At 37.0% G+C, this 20,906-nt stretch overlaps 2 protein-coding genes across 2 annotated transcripts in view; one reads left to right on the top strand and one right to left on the bottom strand.

Moving 5' to 3' along the window:
* afg1lb (AFG1 like ATPase b) overlaps positions 1 to 3,300 on the bottom strand; it is a 42,503-nt gene extending 39,203 nt beyond the window's left edge. Inside the window, exons 1-2 of the mRNA XM_061706953.1 lie at positions 3,185 to 3,300; positions 1,960 to 2,231 (exon numbers count right to left, since the gene is read on the bottom strand). Coding sequence (XP_061562937.1) covers positions 1,960 to 2,231; positions 3,185 to 3,299 — 387 coding nt within the window. The 5' untranslated portion in view covers position 3,300. The remainder of the gene's footprint in view (positions 1 to 1,959; positions 2,232 to 3,184) is intronic.
* Positions 3,301 to 4,453: 1,153 nt separating this feature from the next.
* On the top strand, positions 4,454 to 19,705 carry snx3 (sorting nexin 3). Its single transcript, XM_061747076.1, has 4 exons — positions 4,454 to 4,643; positions 15,888 to 15,983; positions 16,233 to 16,357; positions 18,915 to 19,705. Exons 1-4 carry the CDS (start codon positions 4,482 to 4,484, stop codon positions 19,018 to 19,020), a joined length of 489 nt encoding a protein of 162 aa, XP_061603060.1. The 5' UTR covers positions 4,454 to 4,481; the 3' UTR covers positions 19,021 to 19,705.
* Positions 19,706 to 20,906: the final 1,201 nt, after the last annotated feature.

Here is a 20,906-nt window from a genome sequence, read left to right as displayed (position 1 = left end):
TTGCCACCTTCTTTTAACCTCATCTGCCGTTCTTTTTGTCTTACCAACTGCATTTATTCTATCTCAGATTTTCTCCCATATTGCGTTTCTTTTGGTAATGTTTAAATTTCTTTGCTGTAGTTCATGAATGTGTTTATTTGCCTCTTCCACTAATATCTCTAACTCCAACTCGTCAAATTTCATTTTGCGCTTGCGACTATCCTGCTTTCCATTCCATTCTTCCATTCCACTCTCCATGGCGCAAACCGTAAGACGCGCAACACCTCATTTAAATACTGCGGTTTGCACCTGTTATCAATTGCGCAAGCATTCTTAGTTGATCTCCCGCAAAACACACAACAACAGCACGTGCAAACTTTTTCAGTGCACACGCAATTTAGTACTCTTTATTTAGGATCTTAGTAAATCAGGCCCTAAGAGAGTAGAAAATCCTCCTTTAGTCACCTCACAAACTTTCCTCCAATGTTTTTCTGCAGCATATTGTGGTCTTCATAAATCTTCTGACATAAGATGCTCGTAAAAAGAGTTAGGTATCACTTACATGCATGTTCTTCCATAAGCATGTGTACCAATCCATCTCCAGGACAACATCCATAACACACCCCACTGTTTATGAACGCCACTCTGGAGTGAGCTTGAAAATGTACCCTGAATTGTGACAGTCCAACCAAACTAGTGCTGTGGATGATATCAGGCAATAAAATTCCCTATTTTTATGAGTCATTTCCACATATTGCAAGGAATGGGACTTTGTGGCTCATGTTTAGTATCAGCTGACAGATGAACGCTGCATAGTCATAAAGACAAACATGAATCATAACCAGGCAGACAATAATGGCTTGTAACTGCAAACGAACAAAAGCTGTAATCCTTTTTGTGCAAGGTTCAGTTTACATAAAGTGAAAACTTGCTTAGTCAAAGAGAAATATTGAGCACTCAGGAGCTATATTATTCTAAATCGGTTGGCCCTTTAGTGTTGCCTTGATTGGATATGCTTTTTAGAAACTAGTCATGTAAAATAATAATAAACATAAATGCAACAATAAGATTAGCCTACATGGATATCATCATAATAACTATGTGTACATGTTAGCAGAAATGTCCTCTACAAATTGTGCCCAACTTGGCAATCAATATGCCATTTCTTAGATTTATGGGATCCAGGGGCGAAAATCCTGTTTCATAGTTGGGGGGGACAATAAACAGTAACATTTTAGAGAATAAATCCAGGAAGGGACAAGGAATAAAAGTTGTAGCCTTCCTTTAATACAGCTTCTTGAAATTTTCATCTCTCTATCTTGGAAACAGGCAGAAGACCTTTCTTAGAGCAATACAAAACAATGGTATTAGGTGGAAGGTGGCAATAATACAGCACATCTGACATAATACACTGCAAAATCCCAAAATCTTAACAAGAATATTTGTCTTATTTCTAGTTAAAATGTCTCATTTTTAGTAAAAAAAAATCCCATAACACTTAAAACAAGACTCAACACTGGAAAAAACAACAATTTTCACCTGTTTCAAGTAGATTTTCACTTAAAATAAGTAGAAAAATCTGCCAGTGAAACAAGATTTTTTTGCTTGTAATGAGAAGATAAATCTTGTCCCACTGGCAGATTTTTCTACTTATTTCAAGTGAAAATGTACTTGAAACAGGTGAAAATTGTCAAATAACAAGTTATTTTTCTGGTGATGACTCTTGTTTTAAGTGTAATGAAATTTTACTGTTTATTATTATTTTTGGTTTCGGTTTCGGCTACAAATTTTCATTTTGGTGCATCACTAATAAATAATACTGCATTGTTCCAAAATTATTAATTCTGTCTCAAATTATTCTATGGGGGGACAGCTTTACTAATGGGGGGGGGGGACATGGCCCCCCTCTCCCCCCCGGGATTTTCGCCCCTGATGGGATCCACAAATTGTTATGGATTACCCCTAACGTGACTAATTTACCTTTTGAGGAGTTGTGATGCAGGCATTATCATCATTCTGAACTTGACAGCTGTCATCCTTAGAGTTTAATCTTGGATTGAGGTAAATGCTGTTACTGTGGTTCTTAAGCGTGTGTTGCAGCTGAGCCAGGCGCTGGAGCACATGTCTCTGCTGAGCATCCGTCCTCAGGGAGCCGCGCTGGACCAGGCGGCCATAGCCGTCCAGCAGGTCACTGGAGCCGGGGGCATCTGCAGCTGCAGAGCCGGAGGAGGATGCCCTCCAGCTACTGACTCCTACAAAACACAGAGGTGTCAACCAGCAATCGATGCTTCAGTGTTGCATTACAGTGATGCGACGCAGGGGCGTCAATTGGGTATGGCAAGGTATGTTTTTTTAAATACATTTATGGAATTACTCTGCGTCTATTTGTATTGATTATTCTATTACTTAATACATATAGAATAACTACAAATGCAAATCAGAACAACATGATCGATTTCACTAGTTATTATACACTGCAAAAACTCAAAATCCTAAGAATATTTGTCTTATTTCTAGTTAAAATGTCTAATTTTTAGTCAAAAAAAATCTCATTACATTTAAGACAAGACTCAAAAACAACCATTTTCACCTGTTTCAAGTAGATTTTCACTTAAAATAAGTGGAAAAATCTGCCAGTGGAACAAGATTTTTTTGCTTGTAATGAAAAGATAAATCTTGTCCCACTGGCAGATTTTTCTACTTATTTCAAGTGAAAATTTACTTGAAACAGGTGAAAATGGTCAAATAACAAGTTATTTTTCTGGTGATGACTCTTGTTTTAAGTGTAATGAGATTTTTTGACTAAAAATGAGACATTTTAACTAGAAATAAGACAAATATTCCTGGTAAGATTTTGAGTTTTTGCAGTGTGAGCGAGACTGCATTTGAAAAAGTTCCAATTTTCTTGACCACACAGATTAGCTACATAGCAGACTTGTGTGATGAGTATTTGCTGGATGTGTTGATTGATACTCTAGTTAAGTTCTGTGACTCGTAACCTTGCCATACCTTAGCTTCCACTGAATTGACGCCACTGTGCGACGGTGAGAAGGAAAAACAAAGAGCTGCAGCAGGTGTGGTGTTATAACGCCTGCAAAGTTGTCTAACCTGTTCCCTAAGAAAGGTTATAGCGATCAGACATAATGCACGCCTCACCACATCACATACAGTCTGAGACTTGAACTAAACAATAAAGAGCACCTACCCGTTCCAACGCAACTGACTGACAAAAGGTGAATTTTCTTTAAAGTCATAGCTTTGTCTATTAAAGAAACATTTAGAGTAGTTCGGAGAGTCGAGGCGGCCGCGTAGCTCGCCATGATGTTTCAAAACACTGAAACTTTATTGACAAACTGCCTGAGATGTAACTTCGTGTCACAAACACATGAAGGATTTTTATATAGGTACTATTGACAAATCACTGTCCTTCTCAGTTAATGCGATTCTCTTACTGGCTAAATACCACATACGCTGTTGTAAGTGGAGAAAAATGAAGCCCATTCCATTTTTTTATAAATGATTTCAAAAGTTTTTTTCTTTGTTTAAAAAAATATTAAGTCAAATAACTCTGCAAAAAAAATTAGTAACCGATATATCAAAGTATCTTTTATTTTAAGTCTCTTTCCGTAATGTTGATGCTATTTGCTTTGAAATGCCTTACAGTTCCTTTGTATTGTCTATTTACTTGTCTCTTATTTTTGTTTATATGTATCTTGTTCATAAGACCTCCTGGATGTTCTTTTTTCTTATATTTCCTCTACTAGTAGTTTTGTATAAAGTGTGTTTTTCTTGATTAAAAAATTCTGTTCAATAAAAAAAAAAAAAAAAAAAAAAAAAAAAAAAACACATGAAGGATATCGCTGTAGTTAAAATCACTGTATTTGATATAAAACTTGATATAATTTATTTAAATCAACATTAAATTGCTTTGAGTCTCAAAAAAAGAGAAAAAAAAATGTGTTTGTCAAAACGCACACACGTTAGGGAATACATAAAGTAACGCGTGTTTCTATCTGCATCAACTGCTTTATACTGTGATTGATTGGGATTATAAAACATATACGTTGATTATTGTCATATATATGACCTTTGTGATTAACGTATCCCACTGGCGGGTTGTAAACACATCAAGCAGGACCAGACTCAGCCCTGTCATCTGAACCTCAGCTGATCGGAAGTACAGTCACATTAAATTTCAAACTAGCAATAGTGCAAAATAATGCAATACCAACATTTCCGTTTTATCCCTTCAGTATAAAATTTTCCAGACGAATTCCTCTGTCTAAAAATGGTAAGATCTTGCTAAAAAAGTTAAAACACAAGTATTTATAGCATAGAATAAAGAAAATTTCTTAGACTTGTGATCTTTTTCACAAAACTATTTCATTACAGGGATGCAACTTGTTCAAAATATTTTATTGTGAAGGAGCCTAACGGAAGCCATGTGTTTGTATTCTGGATAACTTGACATTATTCCGAGCTGCTGGAAAGGACGGGGAGAAATGGCTGATGCCATAGCTGATACGAGAAGGCTGTACACTAAGCCTCAAAACCTAAATGACGCGTATGGACCTCCGAGTAATTTTCTAGAGATTGATGTGAGCAACCCTGAGACCATCGGGGTTGGCAGAGGTAGATACACAACGTATGAAGTCAGACTGAAGGTGAGCTGCAGTAACAAGTGCTAATGGCGGTAGCTTGTGGCTAAGCTAGCGGACCTGCCTTTTCTTATTATTGTAAAACAAAGTTATGCATCCTCCATATCGTTATTGTCACTGAGTGAATATGTTGATTTAGTAAGAAATGTGGGGTTTTCTCCGTAAACACATGAGAACTGTTGCTAGCAGCACTAATGGTTAACTAATGTCCAAAGTTTATTTTCTATATATCAGTAAATATCTAATCAAAATAAGTCACAATAGACAAAACCATCGGCATCAATGACAGTCTGTCCTTTCCTATCGCTTTGTAAGGAAGGAAGTATGTTTACATTTGGTTTTCGCTGCATTACTGTTTCTCTATACGAGCCACACATAAACTAAATGTATATAATCTGTGTTCTTTCAACAATAAACCATCAGCAAATAACTTCTCCAAAAAGTTAACGTATTCTTGAAAAGTTTTGAGTGAGATCCCAGCAGAGGTGGACAAAGTACTCGACCCCAGTACTTGAGTAAGAGTACAAATACTACTGGTCAAAATTTACTCCGTTACAAGTAAAAGTAGCTCAGTCAAAATATTACTCGAGTAAGAGTAGAAAAGTACTTGCTTTTAAAGGTACTTAAGTATCCAAAAGTAAATGCTTTTAAATTTACTTTAAGTAAGAGTAAGAGTAAATTTCTTATTTTCCACATCAGTAAATTACTATATTTTTTCTAAATTAATTTAAGGATCTTTTAACTCTTGTTTCTGAGAATTAACTCTTTGAAACCAGCTGCACTGATGTGCTGCTTTTAGAACCACAATGTTATATAAAACCTGCAGAAACACCAAAAACAAATCAAATTAATGAAATGAGTTTATTAACAATCATGAACTGAAACCAAATGAACCTGCACCATCCAACTAAGTCTGGATCGCCCTCAAAGATCACTGCTTTACAAAAAAAGCAGGCGCATTGTCTTCACAAACGCAGGCTACTTTGGCGGTATCGTTTTGAGGAGGCTTGACGTATTTCCGCTTTACGTACATCCCAGTGGAGAGCGTGCACTGTGATAGGTCTCCTACTTTGACAAAAACAGCTTGTGTCCAATAGGATTTTAGGGAAGAAAAAAAGAGCAGACCTGAAAGTAACAAGTACTTTTCAGCCTTCCTAGAAATTTACTTGAGTAAAAGTAAAAATATTTGTGTTGGAAATGTATTCAAGTAAGAGTAATAAGTAACAAAGATATTTAATACTCAAGTAAAGTACAAATCCTCTGGATATGTACTTAAGTACAGTACTCAACTAAATTTACTCCGTTACTGTCCACCACTGTATACGAGCCACAAATAAACAAAATGTATATAATCTGTGTTCTTTCAACAATAAACCATCAGCAAATAACTTCTCCAAAAAGTTAACGTATTCTTGAAAAGTTTTAAGTGAGACCCCAGCCACACCCCGCTGTCTTAACTGCAGAGTATAGATAACTACATCAGCCTGTTTCTCCCACCACAGAAAAAGCTTAAGCTGTACAATATTAGATGACCATTAAATATTTTAATTAGAAATATATGGAAATTATAGTGTTCATTTTGTTGTTTGACAGCCTTTTTCTGTTAAGGAATGCCTTTTGACATAATTACAAGACAAAACGGATCAAGAAAGTGGCTTTGGCCATGTCAAATGGACAATTGCACATTTCAGTGCTGGACAATTGACTATTTTGTTTCTTTAATCAATATACTTAAATTTCAAAATACTTTTTAAAAAAGAGAGCAGTGAAAAGAGTGGCAACTCCCAAATGGTTGTCAGACACATACAGCCTGTTGAAGACTATTCAGCTTTTTTCTTCAGTGAAATAAAACAGATTGTATGAAACATGCTGTTTTAAGTACTAACACGCATTATTGTAACAGTGTGTTTCATCAGTTCTGAACTAAAGGAAACTGTGATTTATACATTCAGCTTTCCTGAAACTGTAGACAGGATGCTGCTTGCTGCTCTTCAGTTCTGCCACCCCCCTTCCCTACAACACATTTCCTTCCTCCATATCCATTGAGTAACTTGCAGTTTCCTGTCATCCATTTTAAAAGTAGCTGGTTGTTCTATTTATTCCATTAAATTCTTCTTAAGTGTTAAATATTAATAATATTTTAATAGTAGGTGATTATTGCATGTGATTTGGATAATATACTCTTTGACAATGATTATACAGTCCAAACCAAGTAAAACACAGATCCTGTGTGTAATTTTCAGTTACAATCGCCATAGCAACTTTATTTATAAAGCACTTTAAAACAACCACAGCTGAAAGCGCTACACATAACTGAATACTATGAACTAAATGAGACCAAGAAGCATCAACACAGGTTGCTCATCAAAACTACATTAACCTAGAAAGAACCTCCCCAAAGAGAGCCAGAAACCAGCATTGATAGACAAAATTTTAGAATTCATTATCCTAAATGACGTGCCCCTGCCATTGTTGACAATGTTGGATTTCACTGCGTAATTGAAATATATCTCAAACTACTTTCACCAAACAATATGAGACTGACTCAACATATTTGATGTTGGCTAAAATAAGTGCACATTTCCAATGCATGTTTATTTTATGTGTTTATGGCTGCAATTGAAGTTGAATTCCTGAATTTCTTTGTTTTTATGGATATTATTTATTCAGTGTGTATTTTAAAAGTGTTTAATTTGCTGTTTTATATCTGTGGAAAAAAAACAACAATCCAACCTTCATTTAACAGGAACACTGTCATTGGGTCAGTACTTGCTACTGATACCCAATGCGCAGGTATTTGAAAGAAGGAAAAGAATGGTATCAAAACATCTCTAAACACGTCTTTGATACATGCTGAGGCTGAAAGAAAAGAAACATGTTCATAGTGCATTGTTTATTCTGCAGGATCATTACAGTGTTGAGACACATGCACACACATACACAAAGATGTCTTATAACATTTATGTTACTACCTAATTGGACTTGCTGAGGGAAGTCTATCACTGTCCTAAATATCTTCTTCTGTTGTCAGAAGATTTGCCAGGAGTAGTGACATTTCCCAGGCTTACTGGGCCCAGATGCTGCACACTGTGCATTTCTATGATTTTATAATTTCATGTCTTGTCAGTTGAAGTACAACTTAAATGCATGTCAATTATGATTGCAGCACACTTTTTGATTAGATGGCTGAGATGAAATTCTCATATCAGCTCCCTTTCAAATACTTTCGAGAGTATAGATGTCTTATTTATTATAGAGACTAAATACAATATTTTTGTCTGTGAATACATTTGGTATCTAAAAACAATTATTTTCAAGTCGACTGTATAGACTCCACAGTGTCAATGTTGACATTGTGTACCTCTCATGTGTTGCAACACTGCAGTCATGTTCAACTTTGAGCTTAACTCAAGGTTACACAACTCGAAATGTTGTGTTTCAGGTAGTTAACTTGTCAAGCCCAGACGTAAATTGGCCACATGCTATCCTACAGTGGCTCAAAAGCTTATATGTAGACACAACACAGTGATTAATTTTGGTTTAATTCACAAAAAAGCCAACATGTTAGCTCACAAGTTTTTTTTTCTTCTTCTTCTTATATCCTAACACTCATTTCTGTATTTAAAGGCATTTTTGTAATCATGTCTGTAATCACTGTCTGTCTTATTTTTAAAGTAACAGTTCTCAGTTAGTATGAGCGGTCATTCAAAAGGCTCATCTGTTTGCTTTTTTTTCTTCTTCTGAAAATTCTTTTTTTCAGTTGAGTGACACCCCTATATTTATTTCCCCTGTAGTTAGTGGAGTATTAAGGTTGGTTGCAACCACTCAAGTATTTTAGTTTCCCCTTTCCTCAGAGAAATGAGTTGAGGGATAGAAGCCGTCTTCAGGCATTAGTGTCGAATATAAGGCTACTGTACTTGATTAGCGTGTAATAATTAGCATATGCGTGTAATCAACATTATTGTGCACCTCATAGCCCTGTGTGACCCTGCTTTGCATAAGACCACAGAAGAAGCGGCGCATCCCTCGCTCCTCAATAAACGTGGTGTCAACTTAGCTTTGCTTCTCTCCTTCTCCTTTCTTTAGCTTTCTTTGGAATCATTTTGCTTCATCTCCAGAATTTTAAGAGTGTTTGCCACAATGCCTTGACCCAGAATACATAGCATTTGCTAACTTGTTGTTTTCCTTGTCAATTTTACTCATGATTTTCCAGACTATCTTACTTTGATCCTCTCATTATTCTGCACAGTTTCTCCTAATAACCTTTTGTCCTTTTCTCACTGCTGTCCTGCTATCCACCTCGAAATCGAGAGAGACCTTGTGGCTGCACTGAGAGAGTCTGCTTAATCCTCTCATTGAGAAAAGAGAAGAATGAAGCAGGCTGGGGTTTGGGGGGAGCTGGAGCATTTACTCTCCATCCTCTCCCCCCACTCCCACCCATGGGAGGGCAGAAAGCCACCCCTTCATCAGCCCTCATCTCATTGCCCACTTATCCTATTTCACTCCCACCTGTGTCCCAGCAGTCAGTGGTGTGGTTACTATTGTCCATGTGATAACTATATAATCTGAGTTTTATTATTTTGTGTAGTATAAACATTAAAGCAGTGGCTTATTTAAACAATTTAAAAAAATTTCTCTGAACTGAGGTTAAATAAATAGCCTTATCTTTTGGTTTGTTGATGGTGTCCGTTTGCAAAGTGGTGAAACAAATTGTAGTTGGTTCAGATTATCATGTGATCTGCAGCGGGGAGGCATGTTGCACAGTCTCTTGTGGCTTGTGGCTTTCGCTGTTTTAAAATCAGTCGGATCAGTCTACTGCTTTCAGTCAGTTTTATTAATAATGGTAGAAGCTAAATTAATACAACTATCGAATGTTCCCTGAGCGATATAAATGTCTGAGATCATGTTAAAACCATGGACTTTTATTCCCTTTTAAATCTTTTCATCCCAAGTATACTATTTGAAATGGCTTATCAACCATTGGAAGGTTTATTTTGTTTGAGTTTCTTCATATTTCTCATGTTTGAATCCTACTATATTATATTGAAGTTGCTTTTTGGGGTGTGCAGGTTTTGAGGATCCCCACAAGCAGCATAGTGTATTTGTTTGGACCTCGGCAAACACAGGGTTGGAATTGGGATGTGAATGTGTGAGGGGGGAGGAAGGGGTGATCAGCATTATCAAAAATTCTTGTTTTTCAGTCGGTTCCCATCTCCTCCAGATAGCACATTGAGGGGAGTGAACTTTTGGATCTCACTTTGTTTATGGATAAGGGTACATAAAAGGGCTCTTATAGCTCTGTCTCTCACTCAGTCTTCTACCCCTCCTCTTCTCTTCTCCCATAGCTTCTCCCTCTCTCTTTCATTCTCTTTTCCATTTGGGCACTGGGGTGGGGGCCTTTGGTCATTAATAAAATAGGGAGAGAGTAGGAGTGTGTGTGTGTGAGGAGGTGGTGTGGGGGTATTGGGGGACTTGTCAGGCACAGTCAAGTGTAATCCAAAGTCTACAGCATCCTCTTCGACAACTATTTTAATGGAAATAGGGAACATATTGTATCAAGGCTACCATGTCCTACTTGAAATGACAGTATCAAAAGTGGGAGTTGATACTATGGCAACAAAGCAGCTTTTTAGTCAGCTAGGCGAGTCGGAGAGAGGGTAGGCTGTCAGGCCACAGGGGCCAGCTAGCGAGGGAACGAGTGAGAGAGTACATAGAGAAACGATAACGAAAGCCCCATAGCCTCAATGCTTTTGTTCCCAGTCTTCTTTTTTTGGGTGGCGGGGGGGGGCTATTTTGGAATATGATGCAATGAGATGGTATTATGTTGCCATTTTTAATGCTAGTATTATGAAAGGGGTCTGTATGGGAGGGGTAAAAAGGGAGCATGGGGAAGGTTTAGGATGGACACTCTCAAACTTGACTTAATCCATCCTGCTAAAAGCTAATGCATGGTGGCCTTGAACTATTCTCTCAGAAGATGAGTGATCTTTGTCCCCTCACTCCCTTTTTTTGTGTTGCTGTTTTTAAAGGGTTCTGCCTCTTTTCAACCCATTTTCAATGAGACTCTGATATTTTGTCCCACACGCTCTTCCTACAGAGTGTAGTTTACAGCTCGAGTACCCATAATTTAAATTGAAGCTTGAAGATTTTTTGATGGATATCCATCTAGCTATATTTTGCATTTATAGCACGTTTCTCTTACACCAGTAATTTCAATATGACTATTAATTCTGTGCATCTCTTTGCCAGTCTCTAAGTTTGGAAATGTAATGCTTGTTTGTTCTAACTTTTTCCTCTCATCTTCCACTTTTTATTTTACTTCTTTTATTTTTTGCTATAGGAAATGAGAGGGGCAAAGTGTTATGTTGTACAGGATTAATGAAACGCTAGTACTTGACAGGGTGTGGGATGGTCCCATGTTCCAATCACTTCTGAGGCCAGTAAGTTGAGACACCCACACCCTAACCTCTAACCAGCCGTGAAGGAAACAGAGGCCAGGGAAACCCGATCTTTGACTCTGAGCACTCTCATGCACCGCCTCTTTCTATGTGTTTGTGAGAGACTAAGTGAGACCTCTCATTTTTCAGGTCTGTCGTTTTCATTCCTCCCCTGCAAGGCCAATCTCTTAATCACAGGGTTTTACAGGGTGATGGAACTGAAAGGCCAGGTGACTTTCTTAACTTACACTCTCACTGTTAGTTTCATTGTCTGAGGTGAGGGGTCTGGGTCCCACTGTGTATACACAAATGGCTTGAGCGATTTCAGTTCCTACATTTACATTGTCAACTATTTGACTGGTCAGATCTTGTAATTAACACCTGCATGCATACTTGATTCATGTCAGTGTTTACTTGCACATAGTGAAGTGTTTTCTGTGTGCACATGGTGGGATTAGCGTCACGGCGGTGGCAGATTACCTGTAACTGTGATCTGTTGTGGAGGGGATTAACTTTGTGGTGCTCCATGCTGTGAGGTAACATGACGCAGCAGGGACAGACCACAGAGTTAATGCTCGAACACTGGGGTGATAAGGCTAGGATTATCCACTTCTCCTGTGACCTGAGAAAGAGGAGGAGTAAATTGTTCATTGGTGGCTTCACCTGGAGAAATGGTTGGAGTGAGTGGGAAAGGTTTTCAAGCTTGGCAAGTCTCTTAAATATTCCAGGTAAGAGGGAGTGGCAGAACATTTATTCAGTGAGAGGAAATTACAGAGATTTTAATGCTACTGAACCCGTGACCTGATCATTTAAGTCCCTTTTATGTTTTATTCACATCAGTTAGCTGCTTCTTTTTTTTTTTTTTTTTTTAAATCTCACCAATTATTTTTTGAATGCAGACATGATTTGACTTGGCCTCCATGTTTTTGAACTGAAATGTGATTATGGAACCCATTCCACTCCAGTGTCCCCCAATTGGGGGACCCTAATGCAGAGAAGCAGATGGGAACTGAAAACCGGCTTAACCTTTTTTAAAGGGTTAATGTAATTGTGTACTGTGTTGATCTGAATGTTTATGAGAAAAACATTCTCTTCTGTAACAGAAAAGGACTTTCAGTGAAATTTGAAAGAAAAATGTAAAGAACATTTTCACACTTAACCTGCACAGTTCATCACCCCACCACCTGCATTAACATTGTGTCCCATCTTCAATATTCAGTATTGCAAGCGTGAGTGCCTTTTTCCAAACATTTGTGCTGTCATGTTTTGTGCATATGCAATAGTATATAAAAAAAAAAAGGGTATCAGAAATATGACATTTTCTGTTATTGATACGAATGACACATGCCAAAAGGTATTTGCTGCACACGACTTTGGTGCACATACAATTCCAGAGAGTCCTCATGTTCATTTCAAAGGCGAATGCAATACACTTGTTGTTATGTAAGCAATAAAATCAGACATTTACGAAATCAGCATCCCTACTTATCTGTGACGTTGCACCCAAAGCAGAGTTGTCTAAACTTTCCTCTCTCCAGTCACCCTAGCTAGCTAAGAAATATACAGTGGAAATAAAGTCTACATACCTTAACAATATTACAGAATATGAAGGATATACATGACAACAATGTAAATGTCAAACTTGTTACATCTCTTAATATGATCCTCCATCAAACAAAAGGTCAGAGGTGAAACAATTGAATTAAACAAATAAAAAATCTACCAATATATTTTGGCTCAAAACCAGCTTTTTTCTATTTGGGAAAAAATAAATAAACTGAAAATGATGAGGAATTTCGCATTTCAACATAATGAACTAAAGCACACCTCAAAATTCAACCAAGATATTGCTTTAGATTTAGAGGATATTATACAGTGAAAGGGATTATATACTTACGGGAAGAAAAAACGAGAGTTGGCTTTTGTTGCGGCTGCAGACTTGGATTGGAATGAAGTTGAGACTATGCTCATTGGAAAAGTTTGTGTTACTAAAGGTCTCTTCTTAATCATCTGCCTAATGAGAAGTCTGAACATTCCCCCCAAATCTGAGATTTGTATAATCTCGAGAAAGCTAGATTTTGCACATCGCACATTCTGAGTCCAATTACTGCTTAATTTTTCTGACTTTAAACCATATGACAGGATGTTATGTGAAGATATTGGAAAGCACTAATGATGTACCAGCAACTGCCACTTATAGGCTGACAAGTCAAAAAAGATTATTAAACGTAATCTAATACACTAACTGTCCTGATACATCTGGTAGAATTCCATGCTGCGCAATACTGATACCACCTTTGAAATTGGGGTTTGCTGTGGCTTTTGTTTTGGCAGAAACTCTAATCCAATTTCTTAATTTAATGAGCTCAATTCATTTTCTGATTCACAGCATCAGCCTATGAATTCCATTGTAGACTTTAACAAGAACAGTGGATGATCTGCTGCTCCTGGAGGTACCAAGGTCAAAGTGGAGGCTCAGAGGGGATAGAGCTTTTTCTGTCACCGCTCCAAAATTATGGAACGAGCTTTCTTTAAACATTAGACAAGCCTCCTCACTGTCCATTGTTAAAACTCGTCTTAAAACCCATTTTTATTCCTTGGCTTTCAGCCCTGCAAGAGACTCTGCTCCTGTTTTAGTGTTTTTATGGTTTGTTCTTAGTTATTGTTTTAGTTTTAATTAGTTTTAAAAACAATAAACAATTATTTTAGTATTTATTTCTTGTAAATTGTCTTATGTTCCTGTGTTTTTATTTATTTGTGTACAGCACCTTGTTTCAGCTGTGGTTGTTTTAAAGTGCTTTGTAAATAAAGTTGAGTTGAGTACACATTGGAGTAGATGCAGTCCTGTTTTTTTTTTTTTTTTTTAGTTAAATGGGGAAAAAAGCAAAATAAACAAGATTTTAATCATAGCAGAGCATCTTAGCATGTTTAAGCCCCATATTGACTGTAAATGGTGTGATTAAATATGAGACTTCAGTCAGGAGCTGTGTCAATTATTCTGCGTCAGGTCTTCGATTACTGCAATTTTTCTATTTTTCACCAAAACTATGCAAAAAACTTTCTGTATCAACATTATAGAGCATGATATAGTCTTTTTTTTATTGCTGATTTTAATTGCCCCTACTAAGTTTGGCTGAAATACATCATCCTGAATTCCAAGAATAGAACAGAATGAGGGAGGATGAAAACAAATGCATGCATTTTGGTACCTGAAACTCTACTAGATGAGTCTGAGCAGGCAATCTGACTTATTTTGCAGATCAAGGGAAATAAAGAGGAAGACTGAAAAAGAGAGACCATGAGAGCAAAAGACCACTCCAGCTCTCCCTCCTCTTCAATTAGTCTTGCACAGAGTAGATGAATCTCCCAACCCCTCCAGTTTTCTTGTTCTTCCTTTATAACCACATACACCCCTCCTTTCTCTTTTGTTCAGCCATTTACTTAACTAGAAGGCTAACTCTCCATCCCCTTTTCTGCACACATCAAAGTCGCCTGCTCATCGATCAATCTGCTCCTCATGCTGCATCATCTTGCTCAATTGCTTTGCTTTTGTGATTCTTCCTTCACTGAATTCTGACCTTCTGTGAATGTGGCCTGCCCATGAAATCCTCATTCATCCCCTCCTCTGTACATTGGCTGGGATGGCCATGTACTGTCAGGACTGGCGAAGAGGTTTGGCATTGTGCTGTAAGCCGCTGTTTGCTTCAGTGTTTTGTGTCCATGTCAAAATATCTTCCTGTGGAATTCACTGTTAAGTGCTTATCAACAGCAACTTTGAGTTATGCATGCAGTTGTGTATCAACGTACATGAACACACGCGTACAAAAAGAAGGGAGGGAAAAAAAGGTACAACATTTTGAGTGAGACCTTGGTGAGCAAACAATGTTTTTGGGGGGTTTTATTAAACCTATGGCGGACAATTCTTCTATTTAGCTTGGTACCTTTTTTGTGTTTGTATTTCCTACTTATTTGACCTTTTAGTCATGTTCGAGGACATGATGCAAGGCTGTTCAGTACCAAACCTGAGTCCCATTTTTGTTTGTAGTGTTTTGAACCATCAGTAAATACATTTCTTATTTAATAACAACAATATTGGGGTGTTTTTAACCCAAGACCAAAAATAACCACGTTAAAGTACCAAAAACCAATTTGTTACACAATATTTGGTTTAAACTTAATAAAGTATATCATGGTGGTCTATGTCTAAAACAGTGGAGTTGCTCCCATCGTATTGATGTAAAACTTCAATCACTTGTTTTTATACATCAGTAGATTTATATTCCTTTATTAATGTTGTAATTATGACCTTTTACATTGTCCAAAAATTAGCCCCATAACAATTTGCTCATTTATTCTTAACAATCTACAACTAAAACAAATTTCCTGTTTTGAGAAGCCAGAAACAATTGACCATAACTGTATTGCTATAGTGAGTCTATCGCAGCTACACCCCACCTTTTATATCTATTTCCTTTACTTGACATATCTAGGGGGTTTTGGACAATTGATCAGACAAAATAAGCAATGTTTAGATTGTAATAATGACCATAGCCATTTACTTTTGCCATTTTTTTTTTTACACTACAGTCCTCAAACTTTGTTGACTCGAATTGAAAGTGCTTACTACATATGGGGTGAGGGGGAAAAAAATTTCTTCCCCTCAATTTTGTGAGCTTCAATTTTACTGACTTGAAGTTGGCTTTACTCTGATATTTCTAGCACATGAATCATTTTACGAATAGTTTCTTTGTAAATTAAAGAAATTATTTCAACATACACCTGTAATAACTTTGCTACCCATCTGTGTCTTTAGACCAACCTACCCATCTTCAAGCTGAAGGAGTCGAGTGTGCGGAGGCGGTACAGCGACTTTGAGTGGCTCAGAGCGGAGCTGGAGAGAGAAAGCAAGGTGAGCGATTGAACTGAATTAGGCACAAAGACTGCTGAGTACTCAGATTATAAAAGCAGCAAGAATCTTGACCATACCTGTAATGTTTTGGAATGAGCGATGAAGATATTTAAAAGAGCTTTTGGACCTTTTGTGGGTTGTTCAAGAACATTTATCACCATTCGTTTCACTAATGCTTTTACATTTTCTATTAAATGGTTTATGTTTGTGTGACTCATGTTGTGCCCCCGTTGGGACTCTGCTTCTCAGGTCGTCGTACCGCCTCTCCCGGGAAAAGCTATTTTCCGACAGATGCCATTCAGAGGTGATGATGGCATATTTGATGACTCCTTCATCGAGGAGCGAAGGCAGGGTCTGGAGCAGTTTCTTAACAAGTAAGCATATCCACAACTCTGCAGTCTTTATGTTCTTCCATAAGATTTAAAACTTTTTTTTTTTTTTTTAAACACAAGTTCTTAGCAGCTGCAGTCATTTGCCACGTGTGCCTTAGCAGGGTGTCATTTTAACTTTCAAGAACAATAAAATTCTTTGTGAAATAAGTACGTTCAACTTTTTCACTTCTCTTCTTATTTATAACAAACTGAACCCTTAGAGACGGGCATGTCTTTTGTCAATATCTTTTCTAATTCTCTTTTATAATCACCTTACAAACAACAAGAATAACCAAAGAGGACTCAAGTGTACACCCCCACAACATAATTTTTCCCACATTTGTTTTGTTGTTGATGTGTAATTTATGATAATTGCAGCTCAAATTACAGCGCGTGGTACCATGGGATGGTGTGTGCACCTCTGCTTAGTTTTGATCCAGCATGTCCTCATTTTCAGCTGCCGAACAATAAAAGTTACAGTGTGATTGTAATCATTTGCTTTGATTGCAGACTTGGCCATTATCTTTGTTTCATGTGCAAATGCACATGAAACAAAGATGAAGTTGCAAACTTTAATATATGTTGGAATATTAAGTGTGAAAAGATAGCTAAGAAAATTAAAACCATAAATATGTTTTTTGAAGACAACAAGAATGAGTTGGTAATTTATCCCTGCCGTCTCCTGCCTTTGCTTTCTGTGAATGAAACACTGCTGTTGATGATATTATTGTTCATTTTTAATACTGGCCAGTGTAGCTGGCAGCATTGTTTAGTCTGTGATTGAGCGCATTGTGAAGAGTAATTCCTTCAGAATGCTAAACATGAGCTGCTCTGAAACAACAAGGGAGGAGAAGGGGGAACGATCCATTTTTGACTATGCTTCTCAAACATAATTTGTGCTTCAGTTCTGTCTTAATAGCATAGATAGCCTTGAAATTTTAACATGCTCCTGCTGCCTGTTTTCCTTCAACATTTACAAACTTGTTAAGAAGAATTTGTTGGGAGCAAGCTGGATCTTTCCAGTGAATTCGCTGGTATTTGACCTCTTAATCTTGTGCTGCTTAATTTGTTTTGAAATATTTCCTATTAGAGGTTAACATGCGCAAATGCGTGCAATGTAACCATGTTGATCTGTTCTGGGGGATTTTGTCATTTAAAAAATTACACATTTTAGGGTCTCAGGTGCACTGGCTCGTTCTCGTTAAGCTTCTGTGCGTCATCCAAATGGACAGTCAGGAAACCCTGATGTCAAAGTGGCCTTGACAGACGAAAATTATATCAAGCACAAACATATTCTCCAAGAAATAATGTACAGCTGTCATTATTAAAATAGTTTACAATCTTTTTTTTCCTATTTGATCCAAACAGACTCCCACTAACCTGTTTTTGAGTTCTGTTATCTACAACATTAACACTTTGGTATTAAGCAGACTTGTGCCAACCAACCAGTATAGGTTAAAACTGGTTTAGAATAGCATATTTGTGTAACATGAAAAAAACATTTGTAGTTCACATGCACATTTATAGCATTATATAACTTATATACCATCTTCAGCAAATACAGTGGACACCACAGCAGAGCAGATGGTATTGCGTCTTTTTAAGTGGTCTGTTCATGTAAAACTTGTTAACTGGTCTGTAATATGTATTGCCGGAAACATGGATAATGATCTTACTTCTCCCCTCCTTAACTCTTGACATGTTTTTATTCATGTAATATCTACCAAAATATCAAAATCCTAATGTTTCACCTAAATATGAGTATCAATTCAAAGAAATCCTGTGGGCACTAATCTGACTCATTCTACCAGGGTAAATAAAACAACCCTGGCTGGCCTCTAACTTTCCAGTTCAGGACCAGTTGCTGTTCATGGATGTTCATCACCAAAAAAAAAAAAAAGGTTTTTCCCAAAGAAAATGAAGGTGGTGTTAAAATAGATTTAAAATCCAATCGTGGAGACTGGAACAATTGCTATATTTAAAGTGGAAAGCTTTGTATTTCTACCTTTTTTAGTATTACACTTTAGTTGTGTTAATATGACTGCCCTAGAAAAATATATTAGGCACTGATTACGTTTGGTATGGTTACACAACTTTCATACATTGCATTCACAACTTGTCAAAATAGATGCATGATTATCTCAAATATATAACCACAGTTTGTATTTTGAAAGATGTGAGGACATTTTTTTTTATTTTATTTATTCAGTACAATGAATCATAGTAAATTAAATACATGACATATGTTGCATAATCTGATGTTTATGCTGCCTTGCAGAATGGAAAGCCAGTCAGCAGAAATACTGTGTGAATGTATTTTTGTGTTTCATGTTTGAAGTTTGTGAATGATGCATGATGAAGTGATGTGAATACGTCAATATAAACTATAACATGATAGTTTCATTTTTCTACGCACTGTAAGTGTTTTGTTCTCATCCAGTTCATACGTTCCTGCTTAATTTCCAAATGTCTTTTTTTTTTTTTCTTTTTTTTTTTCCTTGTCAAATATCTAAGCAGCTACTTGTATGTCAGATCTGCCTCTTGCTCTTGTGTATTTCAGAGTGGCCGGTCACCCTCTAGCTCAGAATGAACGCTGCCTGCACATGTTTCTACAAGATGAGTCTTTGGACAAGAACTACACCCCATCCAAAATCAGACAAGCCTGAAAAAAAGACACAGCTCAGCTTTGCCTGGTCTGACTGACCTACTCAGTTTAGCTTGGCCCGAGAACCCCAAAGTTCTCTTCACAGCTTCAGGTTTTTCTCAGACAATGAATATTTCTGTGACAATTTTTCCCTCCTTTTCTCCCCTAAAGAGCTATAAGTCATTGCCTTGTTTGATTATAAACCCTTATCAATGTTTGTTTTCACCTTCTAAATAGTCAAGAACGTTCTACACACAACTGTGGTTGAAAGTAATTTATAGTTATTACGCTTTATGTGTGGAATTGCCACTAACATGGATATATTATGTATTTATCATTTATCTATGTACTGAATATATTCATTTATCTAGTAAAATCAAATGATTGTTTTATGTATCCAAAGCTCTTGTATTGAGCCACAGCATTTCCTATCCAGCACTGGCTTCATGTTTGCCATAATAATCAACACAACACTCACAGACACATTTGATGGGCCTTGACTTTCGCACCACACTTAGTTGTCGTCTTAAAAACAAGGTAAATGTGTATCAACCAGCACCTGCCCAATTATCACAATGTTTTCTAGCAAGCAATTTACACAGAGGGAACTGCAGTATTTCTGCTGGCTATATGCAATTTGAGATTTGTATACTGCCGTGCCATTTTTGTTTATTTTGAAGATTTTCCAATAAAACTGGTGAAATATCTCCTCGAATAAGTATCTATTGAATTGGACTCCTCCTAAAGTCTTGCAACACACATTGGACAGTCAGTACAGATACTCTTCAATAAATACAAAGTCTAACATCTCACAAAGTTTAAGGGGGTATGGCTATTCAGAAATCTTTTCTTACAGCCCTGAGTATTGTTTTTTGTAATTGCTTATTTTATTTCCTCAGAATAGAGTTGTCTTTTTCAAGGGCAAGGATCCAAAACAAGTGCTTAAAGGGGACCTATTTTGAAAAACACGTTTTCTCTTGCTTTAACATATATAAAGTGGTCTCCTCTCAGCCTGCCAACTCAGAGAAGGAGGAAAGCAACCAAAGTCTGCAGTGTTTGTAAAGCTGCCCGAATGAGCCATCCAGTGTGACGTGACTTCTACGAGCCGTTCAGATTCTGCTCCCGTCATTACGTAACGAAAATGCAATTTACATAGGTTGGCCTCCGATGCGTGAAACCACATCCCCAAATAACTCCGCCGGCCAGAGCTTCCGCCATTTTTTCGTAGCGGTGTATCACGTCATTCAGGCAGCCAATCAGCACAGAGCCTCATTATCATAGCCCCGCCCACTCAGAATCCCGCATAGATAATGAGGTTAGAGAATGGGAAGATAAAGACATGGCTCAGAGGCTGAATTTATAATTTATTTAGCAATAACAATCAAAAGCTTGTTTTGAAGACATTCAAGGCCTGTTTAAAATAGGTATTAGATGCCATAATAGGTCCCCTTTAAATAATACAAAGCTGATGTATGACTTGTCATTCCTGAATATTTTAGCATGATGAAGAAGTTTACTGTAATAATTGATGTTTTTACCTGATATTTAAATATGCCTCTAAATTTGTAGCAATCCAGTTGCATTTAAAAAAAAAAAAAAAAAAAACATTGGATATCTGGTGAAACAGCATTACGATGTTTGGATTTGCAGTTTCAGAGCATCTTCATAGTTCTCTGTGTTTATAGCAGAGATGCTGGAGTTTTTGATGTTGTAATACATAAAAGAATGCAGGAAATATTACTTTATGCATCATTAATTCAACTAACAAAAACTACAGTGACTTCATTAACTCTTGGCACCAGGGAATCTTACATTAAATAAACAAGTCATATTTTCCTGATTATTTGCCATGTGTTATATCCTTATCAACTTGGAAATCTTTTGAAACTGTTCTTTATAATAATAAAT

The sequence above is a fragment of the Cololabis saira genome, chromosome 18 (assembly GCF_033807715.1).
Source record: "Cololabis saira isolate AMF1-May2022 chromosome 18, fColSai1.1, whole genome shotgun sequence".
Lineage (NCBI taxonomy): Eukaryota > Metazoa > Chordata > Actinopteri > Beloniformes > Belonidae > Cololabis > Cololabis saira.
The sequence above is the reverse complement of the archived record's forward strand: the minus strand, read 5'-3'. Positions and strand labels throughout refer to the sequence as shown.

Bases quoted from the DNA above. Each gene is read 5' to 3' on its own strand.
- snx3 (XM_061747076.1), top strand. From the start codon at position 4,482: ATGGCTGATGCCATAGCTGATACGAGAAGGCTGTACACTAAGCCTCAA. The intron at 4,644-15,887 runs GTGAGCTGCAGT...CTGTGTCTTTAG, and splicing joins CGTATGAAGTCAGACTGAAG to ACCAACCTACCCATCTTCAA. The intron at 15,984-16,232 runs GTGAGCGATTGA...TCTGCTTCTCAG, and splicing joins AGCTGGAGAGAGAAAGCAAG to GTCGTCGTACCGCCTCTCCC.